Consider the following 16,757-nt stretch of genomic DNA (forward strand, 5'->3'; position numbering starts at 1 on the left):
CGGATTCCTATACGCAAGATATATCGCTAAGGTAAGACAAGGCTAGCAGGACCTCCCGGTGTGTCGACGACCCGATAAGAGCCCCGTATCTCAGTCTCAGGACAACACCGTCTATGCAAAGTGGACAAGGACCAAACCTCAAGTTTCCTTGGGGTGGCCTTGCCGACTGCTAGGTGGTTGGACCAACACTCATGAGGAGCGCTGGCCCGGGTTGTTGATTAAATTCCTCGAGGTAGCTATTCCCTATGCAGATTATTAAGTGAATAGCAATAAAACCAATGTTGGGTCCTGCCGGACAAGCCTTAGCACTACGCGATTTATCGAGGGGATCCCCATAACAACCCCGAACGTGTTAGGAGCGATCAATATGGAATCAAACACCGGTAGCCGGTAACTATGGCGGCAATAACGGAACAAAGCACCCGGCAAAAGGCTAGGCCTTCCGTCATTTACCAAGTATATAGGTGCATTAATTAAATAACAGAATTTAAGATAATGATATCAAGCTCATGTTATCACATGAGTCAAAGCACCTGCATCTAGCAACGCTAACATTAGTAGCTGAGCAAAGCCTACTTAGCCATTCAAGTTTTGCTAGGAAGGGATCAGTGTATGGGTTCATGGCATATCAAGAGGCAATTTAATTCAGTGGTAGGCAGCGAGCAATATGACATGGAAATGCAAACTAGCATAACAAGTCTAGAGATGGAATCAAGGTCATATCATCTTGCCTGTGATATCCTCAGCTTGGAATGGTTCTTGTTCGTCCTGCACGTACTCTCCCGAATCCACGTACTCGTTCTCCGATCCCGGTGCTACCCAACATAAGAATAACATCCAATGAACAACAGCACCTCAATATGCAACAAGCACATATGCATGAGATGAAAAATGAGCATGCATCACTATTTCTATCACTAGCACAAGCAAGAGAAGCTACTACAAGTTTCTGGACAGAACTGTACACTAAGCTATTTTGACATGCATGAGAATGACATGATCAGATGCGTCTCGTGAAAACGATGCAAAAACATATAAAGAACATTACAATCGGAGCTACGGATCAACGGAAATCAACGAAACAAGATATGAAGCCCTACGTATCAAAATCATCACCACACACTCAATTGGCACAAATCTGGTATTTCCAGGTTGCCAAGACATATAACAACCCAATAAGAATGTATTGGAGCAAGGAAGAAGACCACAACATCAACTAAGCACCCACAATCATCAAAATGACAAAGCTACATGATCTGACATAATCTGCATCTTAGCACTTTGTGAGCTACATGCAACATAGCTACAGCCCTCCAAATATGACAAATAATATATGTGGCTGTAGCTAGCCAAGAATACTACCAGAACAATCAAGAATCACACAAAAAGGAATTAAACACAGGAAGATACAAGGCTACAAACTTTCCCAAAACCATCAGGTCTCACGGACTTAGTGAAAATTCCTGCACCTGACTTTCTGTCTTTGTTCTGAAGCTTTTTGACAGCAACAAAAACATAACCTACAGGACTCTAAATGGGATGAAATTTAACAGGGAGCTTCACAAACATATCAGGTCCAAATTCCTAGCACTGAACTAAGGCTAGATCAGAATACAATGACCACCACAACCTCATCTACACGAGAAGAAAATATTTCCAGATTCTCAGACTTAGTGAAATTCCAGATTTCATTAAGCTGGAATTTTCAGCCACATGCCCACTTTTTCTAGGCATAGCTTGCACACAAGTAACACCAAGTGATAAATGACACCACCATGGTGTAAAGAAAAACCCCTACTACTTCCACACAAAAGCTCATGCCCTTGGGCTCCACCTATTCCATGGAGACAAAGAGCAAACTTGCAACACATCTGAATATGTCAACTCCATAAAGTATCCTAATGGAAAAACTAACTTCACCACTGGATTCCTTGGGAGATTCTACCCCAAAATCATATATAATATGTGGGCACTTACTTGGAACAAGTGACCACAAATTAAGGAAGAGGAAGCTACTCCAAATCATGCCTAGTGAATAGGGCATCATTTCATGTAGTTTCACTATGTCATCTACTACATGGTTGAGCTCATGTGCACAATGCCAAAGTGACATGGGTGTTTGAACCCCACGTTTGTGTCATGCACATCAACTTCACAACCACTTCTACCAAGCTATCCACACATACAAATCACCATGCCCTCTCACATATGGTCATCTGAAGGTGCAAAGCTTGCTTGCAAAGGGTGGGATGCTCCTCACACACACATCTACTCCACCTCACCCACAAGCACATCATGCCCTAGTTCAACACACATACCTACACATGCTAATCATAGCTTGCATCACATGGCAACCATACACACATCATAACCCCCATAAGATGCACTTACACATGAAACTCTAGTGCATCACACACAACAAAATGCTATGCTTGCAACCTCAAGATTATACTAGCATATGCACCTACATGCACTCCCTCTAGAGCATACACACACATCTACTTACACACACACATATATGGTCTCAAATATATGCATGCTTACCTTCACAAGTTATATCTACCATGCACATAACTAGAACAAGGTGTAAAACCTACTGGTGTTCATATTTTTGACAACACAACATTGCTGCCCAAGCATCACAATTAACTAGCAAGGCAAAACAGCAAAAGTCAAAAACAATAGCAAGAAAATAAAAAGAGGATGCCCTGGGAATCGAATCCAGGACCTACTGGTCTACCACACCACCACACAACCACTCGGCTAACACCTACCTCTCGATAGAACAAAGGGCTTATACAGGATAAGCCATCCCCTGCTGCTACTGCTGCACGAAAATAGACAGACAAACAAAAAGGGTTGAGGGGGGACTCGAACCCGAAACCTCACGAGAACAAACATGAGACTCCAACCACTGCGCTATGAATCGAAGTCTGCTAACTAGGGGAACTGTAGCAAGAAAAATCGTGCCTTCAGACTACTGTGCACGCACACACGCACGCCGGCGACAGGGAGGCGACGGAGGAAGCCTGCTACTGCTGCTGCGCTACGACAAGAGAACTCACTGCTGCGCTGCCATGCGGGGGGGGGGGGGGGGGGGAAGGTAGCCCTGCTACTGCTACGCACATGTAGGCGCACTTGACAGAGAGGAAACACACAAAACTACAGCGAACTGTTGCTGCGCTACGGCAGAGGAGCACAGCGACAGAGAAACTACGTGGTGCTGGCCTACCACGGCTCAACATCGGCGAGGGGGGTCCAAACAGCCTCGACGCTGCTACTACGAGGGGGGTGGGAGCACCCCTCTGCGCAACATCTAGCGCGCTAAGCCACTGCTCGCCGGCGACAACCTACTGGCCTGACGAAACTGCAACAGACGGGAGGCACGGCGAGTCCACGACAGATCCGGCCGATCTAAGGAGGAAGAGGATGAAGGGGAGGTTGGACCTCACCTTGGGGAAGGAGGGAGAGCCCGATCGGCGGAGAGGCCCCTGCCGGAGAGGAATAAGAAGCCGAAGACGTCGCTGACATGGAACCGAAGCAGAAGTGAGGGGCACCGGGGCCGAGCCGTTGACGAGGTCGAGGCCGTCGGTGCAGTCGTTCCCCGGGGCTCCTAGCACCGGGAATGGAGCGCGGGCACCTTGCCCGAGCTCCCGAACATGGCGGACGGCGCCGGTGACGACGATGACGGCGGGGTAGACGCGGGCACCTTCTCTGGCCTATATACAGAACTTACCAGAGGAGGGAGGAAGATGAGATGGAGATGGGAGAGAGAGGTGGCGGCGGCAGGAGGGATGGAGAGGAACCCTAGGTCGAGGGGGGCACGGACGCCCAGGTTATAAGGGCCCCTCGACGTTTGTGCAACGGCGTCAGCTCTGTCTCTCTCTCTCGCCACTGACGGAAAGAAGCAGAGGGGGCGGACGGCATTAGAAGAAAGAAGAAGGAGTGCGATGGGCTTTCGTAGGGGAAACAGAGAGGAGAGGATGGGCCTCGGGAGGGAGAAGTGGCCCATCTGGCGCCTGGTAAGAGAAAAGACTCCTCGGGGTTTTTCCATTTTAAAAACAACACCAGCAAAAATAATCTCCCAGGGAAAAAACTATGGCAACAAAAATTAAAATAGAAATACCCCTGGTCATAAGAAATTATGGCCTATTTGAATAAAATAGATAATAAATGTTTGGAGCCATCAAATATTTTCAAAACAAAATTTGTTTGGTCTGTTTTGTGAATATATGCACCTTTTAAACTAAGTTTATAATCAGCAAATACACCTCTTTACATCCACCACAAAACAAGCTAAATCATGGGCATTTTTTAGAAGAGGGAAGGGAGAAGAGAATCTTGACATAGGATAAATAGAGAGGAGGGGTGGAGATGGGTTTTAAACCTAAGCATATACTATCACATGCACACCCCACACAAGCTATACATCACATGCACAACAACACAAGGACAAGACATGAAATCACAAGAACACAATGCAACAACAAGAACACATGGCATGATATGGAATGCATGCATGCAAAGGAAGAGAAAATAATAAGGTGACATCACATGAAATAATGAGCATGGGCTCTCTCATAGCATTGACATGGTGGACCCACGTAGATAAGGTTCCAAATAGGGAAGGATTACATCTGGGGCACTACAATCTCCAATAGCATGTCTATATTTGGATGTCTATATATTCATATGGACAATGGTCCAAAAATATTTCCTCATATACACTTCTAGTTTTGCATGAGAACGTCTATATACAGGGACCATGACAGGTGGACCTCCGCTAGGGGGAGGGAGAAATCATGGATGTGGCTGAGTTTGACGATGCCTTCACATTGTCCAGGCATGGACATTGTCGGAGCCGATTTAGAGGATGTGCATGTTTGGACAACCATATAAACAAGCTGTCGGATGCCTGTTTTGGGATCACGTCGTGGAAAACGAGTATAGACGTCCATATAGATAAGCTATTGGAGATGCTCTAAGTGGATTCAATGGATCAAGATGATATGTGGAACAAGTTTCCCATATGTGCTGCTCAATGGTGTCCGAGGAAATCATTTTCTCCGCAAAAAGGAGTCAGGCAAGGGGATCCTCTCTCACCTTTGGTCTTTGTGATTGTTGTAGACGTGCCACAATCCATACTTAATGAAGCTTTCCATAATTCCATGGTGGAATCACCCCTTATTCACGATTTGTGTCGAGACTACACCATCATCCAATATGCAAATGACACAATCCTCGTGGCTTAGGCTGATGTTAGAAAACTTCAACACATTAAAAACATCCTCTTACATTATGTTGGTTACACTAGGCTAAGAGTGAATTATGCTAAATCAACCCTCATATCAATCAACACTCCTATAGCCAAATTGAATATGCTATCTCATCTTCATGGTTGTAAGAATGGTACACTCCCACACACATATCTTGGTCTTCCTCTCTACTACTAAACCTAGAATTGAGGATTTTGTGCGCGTGCTGAAAAGAATATAGAATAGATTATTGAGCTTCTCAATAATGCTTTCAACTAGAGACAAGTTGACCCTCATTAAATCAGTTTTTACCAGCATGCCTACATTCATCATGTGCACACTGGTGTTACCTAAGAAGATCAAACAAATAAATTCATACCACATGAACTCCTTTTGGAGAAAATATGGTACCAGGAAATAGGGGCAGTTCTTATCTCATGGGATAAAGTAAGTAGAACAGAAGATAATGGTGGTCTTGGAGTACTAGACATCCAAATCCAAAATTAAGCACTACTCACTAAGTTTCTCCATAAATACTTTAATAATATTGACACTCCCTAGGTTAATATTATTTGGGAAAAGCATTACCAGACAAGATTGCCAGGAGAAGGAATGGTGGGTTCATTCTGGTGGAGGGAAATATTGAAACTTCTTTCTATATTCAAACAACAGGCTATATGCAAAGCAAGAAGAGTGGGCAGTGTAAAATTCTGGTATGATAATTGGAATGGACTACCACTCAATGACCAATATCCAGAGCTACCCTCCTATGCAATTGATACTGACTTAACATTGCAAAAGGAACTGGAGCATACATATATCAGTCAACACTTCCATAGACCTCTCTCACAGCAAGCATTTGCTCAATACAATGCTCTTCAAGAGTGCTTCAACAACAGATCTGGATCAGATGATAGAAATAACTGGATTGTTGTAGGATTTTTTACCAAATACTCCTCCATGAAGTTGTATGAGGCCATTAGGGGGAGTAATTCAGTGCACAACGTCTTCAAGGTGCTATTGAAAACAACATGCAGACCCAGGCACAAGATATTTTTCCGGCTGCTACTACATGATAGAATGAGCACAAGAAACCTTCTACATAGAAGGCGCATGTACTTGGAAAGTTATAATTGTGCCCTGTCCATAGATACCACAGAAGAAACTGACACCCATCTCTTCTAGGGTTGTCATTTTGCATTAAGTTGTTAGCGTTCAATCACTCCCAATAAGCAACAAGGCATTTCAGTTTGATGAAATTCATCTTACTTTGAGCAACCTCCCTTCGGTAATTGTTATGGACATCATTATAATGGGTTGCTGGAGCATATGGATGAGTGGAAATATAAGATATTCATAATGGAGGCACCATGGACAAACACTTGGAAGTATTATCTCAAAGAAGGATTACAAACAACAAACTTAGGGCAAGGCCAGTCAAAGCTGAAAATATTCACCTTTGGATAAAGCAAAATCTGTAATATAATGTTAATTTTTCCTAGAGTTGGCATTGGTTGATACTATCCATTTGACATATTTGTACATTATTTTACTTTTCAATTAATGAAAATATAGCATAGAACAATTGTTCTATGGTTTCGGCTCAAAAAAATATTCCCCGACTTTTTGGCTAGCATCGTGGCTTCGACTACACCACATAGCCTTTTAAACGAACTAGCATGTCACTTCGCACCAACGATGCCTTGAGAGTAAGTTCAAGCATCCCATCTAGATACCAAATCCAAAGCAAACAAACATCTACCATCTCCATTTCATACGAATCACCCATAATGGTAACCTTCGTCTGACATGGTGGCTAACGAAGCATCACACCATACCTCCCTGACAACCTCATTAATGAGATCCACTGATGCTTCTCGATAGCTGATGTGCTTCGCAATGGACTCATCTCAAAGTGTGCTCACGATATTATAGGCGATAGTTTGTTCAATCCACGACTACGCTCATCTCCCTCTCGCACGTCTCTCTTCTTCTATTGGCGGGACGTTGAACGAGGCTCGTTGGAGCTTGGGTTGGTGGCTTGCGCCGCTCATTTAAAGATCCAGGTGCCCGACCTCGCCTCCCATCATGCATGCCAACTATGATTCAACAACATCGTCTTAGCACTCGAGGATCTCGAGTGTGAGAGCGCGTTCAACATGAAGAGATCCAATGAGGGTGTGTTATTGATCTACTTCGGTACCCGGCCCTATGCATGCATGCAATCCGTGTGCCAACCGTGATGTGGTTATCTTCTACTCTTAAAGTCCATCTTGAGCCCATCCATCTCAACCACGACGTGGTTATATTCTACTCTTACTGTGCTCCCGGTGAATTAGAAACGTAATATTAGGTGTTGCACATGAAGGATTTCAATGACACTATGAGATGCTCCATATTTTTGCGATTAAATGAGCATTCTCATTCCATAACAGTAGGATTACAATCAGATTATAGGCAATTGTGAAGAATCCCGAGTGCATTATGTTTCCACGCGCTTTGTCCACAATCCACCCGGCACTTTCTCAAAATGAGGGACAACATTGCCACATGTATGTACAAAGTTGAAGTTAAAACAAATAAAATTCTTGCTAAGTTCCTTGATGTCAGTTAAGATGGACACACCGCTTGAAAACATTGAAAGTTTCCTTCATCTCAAAACTTAGCGAGCACAAGTGAACTGAGCATAGCTCAAATATCTAGGTTTTGTGTGGTGGAACCTACCCGTTCGGACTCAAGTCTTAGACTTGACACGAGTGTTTGCACTTTTCTGAATTTATTCCAGTCTTTTCGACGATATTTGTTGATAGTATGTACTTCCATGAGCAACATCCCTCCCTCAAAATATCCAAATTTAAAGGTACCGTCAACATTAATTTTTGTCCACTCCATAAGTTGAACATCCTCTTGTCAGATGACCCCTGCTTGGTTGGGTGCCAGAAAATTGGCTACAATTGGCTAGGTGCTAATTTATTTTGCCAATCTCTCCGTGGGCAACCTCGTGTCATTCTCGAGGATAGTCAGTATTAGCGACCACATCATGCAGTGGTGGAGCATGACACGCAATTAAGCGGGCCAAAATTTGAACCAAAAGCAAAATATGCTTGAAAACAGGTCCGACTCACTGAAAGAAAAAGCAATCAAGTTGTTTTAGGTAGCTAGTATACATACACACGTGACAAATTTTATCTACCACCGGTGATAGTTACCATCATTTGCGTTTTGTATGTTGTATGTAGTATCTATCAAATCCGAGAGTATATACACATAGTATGTAGTATATAATAATATTTAGATAGTATATATACTATTTTTTATAGTATGTATCATATTTTGTGTATGTTTTTTTACATACAAATATATACATATTTCATAAATATAATAAAAATTATGGATCAATTTGTAAATTTTTCATATAACTTACTTTAAAAAAATCTTATATATAATATATAAACATAATTAAAATAATAAATTAGTATATATATACTACCGCATGAGAGTATATGAAACATATAGGGTAATTACCCCTGGATGGTAGGATGTATCCCGGTAATCGATTTGATGCTCTAGAATCAGCATACTTCGCTGATATAAAAAGCTTAATATATATAGTGCACCCTTTGGCCTCCAAGAGGCTCCAAGAGGCTCCGCCGGTGACATCATGCACTCGATATGGACAACAACAATGATCGTGTTTGACACTGACAATTGAGGCCTTCCACTGGATCATGGAGGGCCATCACGGTACTATCGATGGCAAGCTTACCATGGCGGCCACTGACATCCCAAAGCACACGCAGCTTGACATTTGGGTGTTCGTCAAATTAAACATGAGCACGAAGCTACAACGTGGTCCTTCCGCAGCTGCAAATCGTCACATGCTACTCTTCTGTTGGACGACTTGAGGAACGCAGCATACATTAATATGTACTCCCTCTGTCTTATAATATAAGGTGTTTTTGCAAGCTAACATAGTTTACAAAAACGTCTTATGTTGTGGGATGAAGGAGTAATAACAAACATCTTAGGTATCTTCATATTCAGCTCAACTATTTGATTCAACTATTTGAACTCTAACTTGTAGAAAATTACCTATTTGATTCAGCTCAACTATTTGATTCAGCTAATTGAATTTTAACTTGTAGAAAATTACTTATTTGATTCAGCTATTTGAACTCTAACTTGTAGAAAAATACCTACTGTATTTGATCCAGCTCAAGGCTGAGCATTTTGAAATTTACCATGCCCCATTTCTCTAGTTCACTGTTTTTATTTATTTTTTGTGGGTTTTTTTTGCGGGGTTCTCTAGTTCACTGTTATCTAGCTAAATGCAACAACTCCCAAAACTGCATCTTCACATTGCATTCCAGGAAATCATGAATGTGTAGTACTCCCTCCGATCCAAAATAAGTGTCATGGTTTTAGTTCAAATTTGTACTAAAACCACGACACTTATTTTGGATCGGAGGGAATAACATTCATCTTCACATTCCCTTGCAAGGAGATTGATGTTGGTGGACTCTATCCTGACAGCAAAGCCGACGCGTCACCTCCTAATTTTGGAAGCCCCTAACTGGGCTCTGCAGCAGTTAGATAAGTGGCTCAGAGCCTTTTCCATTGCTGGTGAAGATGAAGTTCAAGGAGGAAATGCTTGGTCGCTTGGACGGAAGTTTGAAAGCCAGAGATCCTTGGTGGCTTAGGAATCAGAAACCTTGAATGGCCTTAGCCCTGCATGCCAGGTGGGTATGAATGCGCCCCACCAGGTGTGGTGTTGGCCCTAACAATCAGCCTGTGATTGTTCTGGCGTCAATTGTAATCATATTCTCCTCTTCTATAAAGATATGATTACAAAGCATGCTCTCGAGAAAAAAACATCTCTTGCAAAACAGGAAAGGCATTTCAGAAGAAATCCCCAATGAAAAACATGTAACCTCAAGCCATCATTTTACATGTAACTGACAGCACTATAATGCAAAATAAACGAGGCAAAAGCATTAGATCAAGTTCATCACCAACATTTTATAACACGCTTATATCACACTGCATTCCCACAGGGTTAATGGGTTTTGTTACCGCACATCAACCTAAGGCATGGCATGCCACGATCCACATATGGTTCCATATAAGTTCTTAATAATACGGCATGCATCATATTAGACAGTACTGTAGGCAATAGCTAGCAAACCACAAACCACCGCCAGCTTTTAAAGTTCATGCCGGCAAAGCAAACTGCTAGTTGTCAGAGGCAGACTGGCCCTGAAGCAAACTGCTAGTTGTCAGAGGCAGACTGGCCCTGAAGCAAACTGCTAGTTGTCAGAGGCAGACTGGCCCTGAAGCAAACTGCTAGTTGTCAGAGGCAGACTGGCCCTGAAGAAGACCGTCGCGGATCTGTGTGGCGATGTCGCGCACTGCGCCAGGGCCATGGGGGATGAACACCGCCGAGGACTTGGAGGACGCGCCGATCTCTTTCATAGTATCGAAGTATTGGGTGATCAGCACCATGTCCATCACGTCCTTTGCAGTGGTGCCAGGCACATTGACTGCGAAGCCCAGGACGCTGTCCCTCAGGCCATCCACAATGGCCTGGCGCTGGCGGGCGATACCTAGGCCGGACAGGTACTTGGCTTCTGCTTCGCCCTCAGCACGCTTGATCTGGACAATCTTCTCAGCCTCTGCCTTCTCGTTTGCAGCCACCCTCATCCTTGCAGCTGCAAAACGCACAAAGTATCAGATCACAATCTCAGTAATATGATGGAGGTCAGACTTAAGTATTTCGTGTGTCCAAAACTTTCATCATGTCAGGACTTTAGCAAATAACCTGCATTGATCTCATTCATCGCTTGCTTGACATGCGCATCTGGCTCGATGTCGACAATGAGGGTCTGCACGATCTCAAAGCCATATGCTGACATAGCCTTTTCAAGTTCATCCTCCACAGCCTTTGCTATATCGTTCTTCTGCACGAAAGCGTCATCCAGGTTGAGCTTCGGAACACTTGCCCTGATCACTGCAGATATCAATCAGTGCCCCAAATTAGTGGATACAGGAATAGTGGGATATGGTGAACAAGTTACAGTCAGTTGTATCAGTGATGATATGAATATACTACTAAGCTACTGAAATAGCATATAGAAATCTTCACTTATTACAAAGAACTCCTACCATCAAAAACATAGGCTTGAATCTGGGATCTTGTGTTGGTCAGTTTGTAGTACGCGTCGCTTTCTTTGCCAGCCAGAGGTCGGTACTGAATTGATGCAACAACAGTGACAAACACATTGTCCTGTAGAACTTCACATGTCAGCAACATCACGATAATTTTTAATAGCAGAAGAAAATACAGAACACAGTATTAATGATTAGTAATTATAGTTATATGAATAAGTTTCTTAATCTCATGTGGTAGTCATTCTAGGATTATATCCAGATGGCAAACCAAAATGCTCAAATCTAGAAGTTGTGGGAAGCAACTCACTGTCTATATTTTTATATATTTAACTTCCAGTGCCGTTCATTTTACATGGAAGGTAACAGGAAAATCAATGTTTCTACAAATAGGGATTCGTGTGATTTACAACCTACAAAAAAACTACTATAAGATGCAACGTTAAGCTTTGAAATATCTGTTGGGACGAAAATGATGGCATTATTTTCTTCAGAAATAAGAGAAAGCTAACGATCCATTTAACTAGGTGTTTAAGATAGAGTGACAAACCTTTGTCTTAGTCTCACAGCGCACATCCAGCTGCTGCAACCTGAGTGTGAGATGGCCAACTACACGCTTCCCAAAGATCCAAGGCAGGCAGTGGCATCCTGGCTGAAGCACACTGTCGAACTTCCCAAACTGCTCCCTGATGGCCACGGTAGACTGGTCGACTTGAACACAGCAGCACAGATTCCCCATACTGCAGGCTTCCTAGAGAAAAACATTTATTTTTTTGTAAAATTACAAAGATGCAGAGATGAACATATAACTATAAGAGCTTTCTGTAGAACACCACAAAAATAGGACTGCAAAAGAAGTAACAATTCTTGAGAACAATACTAATAACAATACTCAGCAATCAATAGAAGAATGCAACAGAACATGCCTGAACCGAAACTTGAATTGGCAGGGCAAAAGAGAAAAGCTCAGCTGGTACAAGGATAAGGCCAAATGACAAATAAGCTGGATCTTTACAATGAAGGCAGGTATCTGCAATGCGCCCTATAAGCAAGGGCACACTACAGGTCTACAGCCTGTTCAATTATACCCGTTGTTATCTGTATCCACTTGGACGGAGACAAATGAGACCAATCAGCATGAGTATACGCATCCTAAGCAATTCACTGATCACCCACTTGGGCGTTTGAGCTAACTTACAAACATATGAATCACTTTCAGAAATGCATAATGCCATAGGCTAACTGTAAAGGAGACAACTGCGTACAGAACACTCAGGTTAGACAATAGTAAGATACTAAAGAATGCAACTGCTCTTCCTGAAACCATTGTTGATTCCAAAGGATTGATGTACAATCGGAAGACTAATCTATGGTCCCACTCCCACCACACACAAAATAGTAGTAGCAACATGATTTAATTCGTTTATAAGCATTATAAGGCTTCAGACATGACTAGCATACATATACATAATACAACGACTTTAAAGGCTTTCGGTAGAGCTCCAGAAAACAAGAAAGCCGAAAGAACTAACAAATATTAACCACTCCATATATGACAATATCGAATTTAAAAGCAATTCTTGAGAACATGTTTAATACTAGAAAGCAAACGATAGAAGAATGCAAGGTATGCAACAGAACTTGCCCAAGCTGAAACTTGAAACGGCAGGACAAAAGAGATAATGATTGGCTCGTGCTACTGTGTTAGGATAGGGCCAAATGACAGGGTGGAGTGATTACTTGGGCAGGGAAGAGGTGTCTGCGGTTCTATTTATAAGCAACGACGTGCTACAGCCTACACCATGTTACAATTACCCCGTTGTACAGACACGAACCAGAACCAATCAGGGAGTGACCCTAAGCACTGACTGACTAATGCCCCACTTGCATGCTTGAGTATTATAAACACTTTCAGGGGGATATGATATATGCAAATCGGCAGACAATGGCGTACAGGAACAGTTAGATTGGACATCGACAGGATGCTTAAGGTTCAGTGATGGTGTTGCCATCATTATTATTTGATTTGAGGGGCCACGGGCAGAAAATTCTATGATCCTACTCATACCACACACAAAAGTTCAGTGATTTCGGCAGCAAAGCATCCACAAAAAGTACTTACTTAATTATCTAATAAGGAGAAAACTAGGGAAAAGACACCCGGATAAGATTTGATGCTACACCCAACGAGGGAAAATATATGGACTGGGAGCAACTAGTACACGCGCACACGCTACAGTCGTCGTCCAGAGTCCAGACGACTAAACTGCAGCAACTTCCAATTTATATAATTACGAGGAAATCGCAGAGGATAGAGATCGAGGACGACTAGACCTTGGAGTCGTCGCACCAGACATCAAGAAAGAGACAGCGTGTGGAGAAAAACAGGGTAAAATCCATCCTGAACATTAGGTTTTTTCCAAACAAAAAAAAAGCAGAGAGGGTAAAGGCAACGGAACAAGAAGAAAGAGTCACGGGAGAAATTGCGCAAGAGATGTGGTGCGGGTTGAGGACATCGACGACACGCAAATACTCCGTACTAGACTAGAGACTACATCAAACGAAGAAGCAGGGCAGGGCAAAAGCAGAGAAGGAGAACAGGAACACAAAACGGGAAAAAAAAATGAAAAACAGAGAGGGAGATCGATGTGCTCGGGCCGTCAAGGTCGAGCCCTCCCCTACCAAGAAGCGGAGCGGAATCCTAGAGCAGAGGAACCACAACGAAATGCCCGGATCTCACCCAGAAATAGTCAGCTAACGAGGAAGAACTGAAGAAGGACGGGGGAGAAACGAGGGTTTTTGGGGTGGCCACGGTTCTTTACCTCCGTCCGGGGGCTTGGAGAAGAAGAGACGAGTGGGGAAAGGTGGGAGCGGTGAAGTGGCAGTGGCAGTGAGGACGGCGTCTGTTGTGTTCCCTGCTGCCGCGGCGCGGCCCTAAATAGTCGGCATTGTGGATGAGGACCAGCGGAGGAGTCCAAGACCCCCCTACTGCGAAAATCATCGCGATTAGCGCCGGAGAGTAGCGCTGGTACCGGATTTCAGTTGGCTGCCAGCCGGCGGGCGGAGCGAAAGCAGGAGCAACAACGGGCAGCTCGCTGCAGATAAGAACGTGGGGAGTCTTTTTCTCCGTCCTTTTCTTTCCGCTTTCTTGACCCTGCGCTCCGGGCCCACGCGACCGTCTTCCCCTCCAAGGCTAGTGCTGCTTTTGAAATTTCAATGACCGGTGGGTGATCCGAGATTACCTGCCAGCCAGCCCGTGGTTTCGGCTGGTCAGTTGCGGTGTTGATCCCTTTCTCTGCTCGTCATGGTTCCGGTAAGCAACACGCCATTTTGTCATCTAAACTACTGTAATTTTTTTTGTTTTATCTAAAGTTTGTTCTGACAGATATTAGTAGTATTTGCTAACCAAAACTGTGGTCAAGGTTTTGCCTACTCATGATGAGTTGGTCGACGTTGTCGAGACTAGGAAGAGTTGGCAATGACAAAAGAAATCAGAATCGTCTAAACAAATAGTATTTCTTTTTTCTTGCCATGGCCACAAAAATGGTGCCGCATTTCTCCAAAGAATATGGTACACTGGATTTTGGTCAGCCTACAAAAAGTGCCTTATAGCCTTTTTTTTTTAGACAATCTCGCGAAGCTCTATTTAACTCTGATCAATGTTTATAGAAATAAATGCAAGATCATCGGGATTGCCTAACCACACATGATGGTAAATCCCTAACCTAATAACGTGCTTCACTAAATTGCGAGCCTTGAAATTCGAGCTTCTAAACTCATGAACAAAAGTACGGAATATAAATGAGTTTTTATGGTCTATAATCTCATGTAATATAGCTTCATAGCTTGGCAGATTCCATGCTTAATATCATCCACCACCACCTTGCAATCTCAAGCCACATACTCCCCCCGTCCGGAAATACCTGTCTTCGAAATGAATGTATCTAGACTTATTTTAGTTATACATACATCATTTTATTTATCTTTAGGACAAGTATTTTCTGACGGAGGGAGTATATCTTATGCGCATTGAGATCTTCCGCCAGGGTCAAGGCCTCGTGCACCGCTAATGCTTCAAGTGTTGTTGGACCATTTATACCTTTGAAGACAATAGCTCACGCCCCATGGAATATTCCATTGTGATCACGACATATGGCTGCAGCAACCCCTCGTCTCTGATTCAGTGACACAGCAACATCAACATTTACCTTGAAAAGGAGCACCGGCGGAGGGATCCATTGGGAGGACAGCCGAGCCACGTGTGGCCTCAATGGAGTGTTCACATGACCCTTTATCACATGTAAATCTGAGGTGTAAGACTGGATGAAGAAATTGACCGTCGTGAACGTCCTGCGGCAACGTCCCGTCGTGCACGTAGTTGTTCGGGAACGTCGCATGGGAAACAAAAAAATTCCTACGCACACGCAATATCTATCCATGGTGATGATCATCCACGAGAGGGGAGAGTTAATCCACATACCATTGTAGATCGCTAAGCCGAAGCGTATATAACGCGTTTGAGGTAGTGGAACATCTTCGCGATCCAAATCGCAGCCCGTCCCGCGATCTCATCACGATCCGTCCCGCGATCCCATCACGATCCATCCCGATCTAGTGTCGAACGGACGACACCTCCGTGTTCAGCACACGTACAGCTCGATGACGATCCCCGCCTTCTTTCCAGCAAGAGAGGCGGAGAGGTAGATGAGTTCTCCAGCACGGCGGCATGGTGGTGGTGGTGGTGAACTAATCCAGTAAGGCTTCTCCTAAGCACCGCCGAACTAGACTAGAGGAGAAACAAATCTAGACACAAGTAGAGGGAGCACGTGGCAATTAGGGTTAGCCCTCACCTCTAAAACCTCTAGTATATATAAGAGGGAGGGAGGGGAGGAGGCAGCCTCAAACCCTCAAGGTTTGGCCGAAATTGGAGGTGGAGGAGTCCGAATCCAATCCTACTAGGAGTAGGATTCCTCCTCTCCACTTGGAAACCCTTTCCACCTTTGGATTTCTTTCCTTCCCACCTCCAATCCGCCTTGGGCTTTAGTGGAGGCTTCGGCCAGCCCACTAAGGGCTGGTCCACGTCCTCCCACAGCCCATGAGACCCTTTGGGGTGGGTGGGCCCACCTGGTGGACCCCCGAAACCCATTCGTCACTCCCGGTACACTGTCGGAAATGCCCGAAACTTTTCCGGAGTTCAAAACCCACTTTCCTATATATCAATATTTACATCCGGACCATTCCGGAGCTCTTCGTGATGTCCGGGGTCTCATCCGGGACTCCGAACAACTTTAGGTTACCAAACACACATAACTCAATAATACCGAAACGTCACCGAAC

The 16,757-nt window shown here is 43.9% G+C and overlaps 1 protein-coding gene across 7 annotated transcripts; it reads right to left on the minus strand.

The window, feature by feature from the left end:
- Positions 1-10,249: 10,249 nt before the first annotated feature.
- LOC123397549 (hypersensitive-induced response protein-like protein 1) lies at positions 10,250-14,375 on the minus strand. 7 transcript variants are annotated; one of them, XM_045092081.1, is made up of 7 exons: positions 14,243-14,375; positions 11,971-12,171; positions 11,418-11,538; positions 11,074-11,262; positions 10,623-10,963; positions 10,529-10,585; positions 10,250-10,491 (listed from the first exon to the last, which is right to left on the minus strand). In XM_045092081.1, exons 2-6 carry the CDS (start codon positions 12,157-12,159, stop codon positions 10,562-10,564), a joined length of 864 nt encoding a protein of 287 aa, XP_044948016.1. In that variant the 5' UTR covers positions 12,160-12,171; positions 14,243-14,375; the 3' UTR covers positions 10,250-10,491; positions 10,529-10,561. The 7 variants fall into 7 exon arrangements, with proteins under 7 accessions (XP_044948016.1, XP_044948013.1, XP_044948015.1 ...); XM_045092078.1 differs by having other exon boundaries at positions 10,250-10,963; positions 11,971-12,167; positions 14,243-14,368; XM_045092080.1 differs by lacking the exon at positions 14,243-14,375 and adding an exon at positions 14,103-14,227 and having other exon boundaries at positions 10,250-10,963.
- Between the last annotated feature and the right edge of the window lie 2,382 nt (positions 14,376-16,757).

The sequence above is a fragment of the Hordeum vulgare genome, chromosome 5H, assembly GCF_904849725.1.
Source record: "Hordeum vulgare subsp. vulgare chromosome 5H, MorexV3_pseudomolecules_assembly, whole genome shotgun sequence".
Lineage (NCBI taxonomy): Eukaryota > Viridiplantae > Streptophyta > Magnoliopsida > Poales > Poaceae > Hordeum > Hordeum vulgare.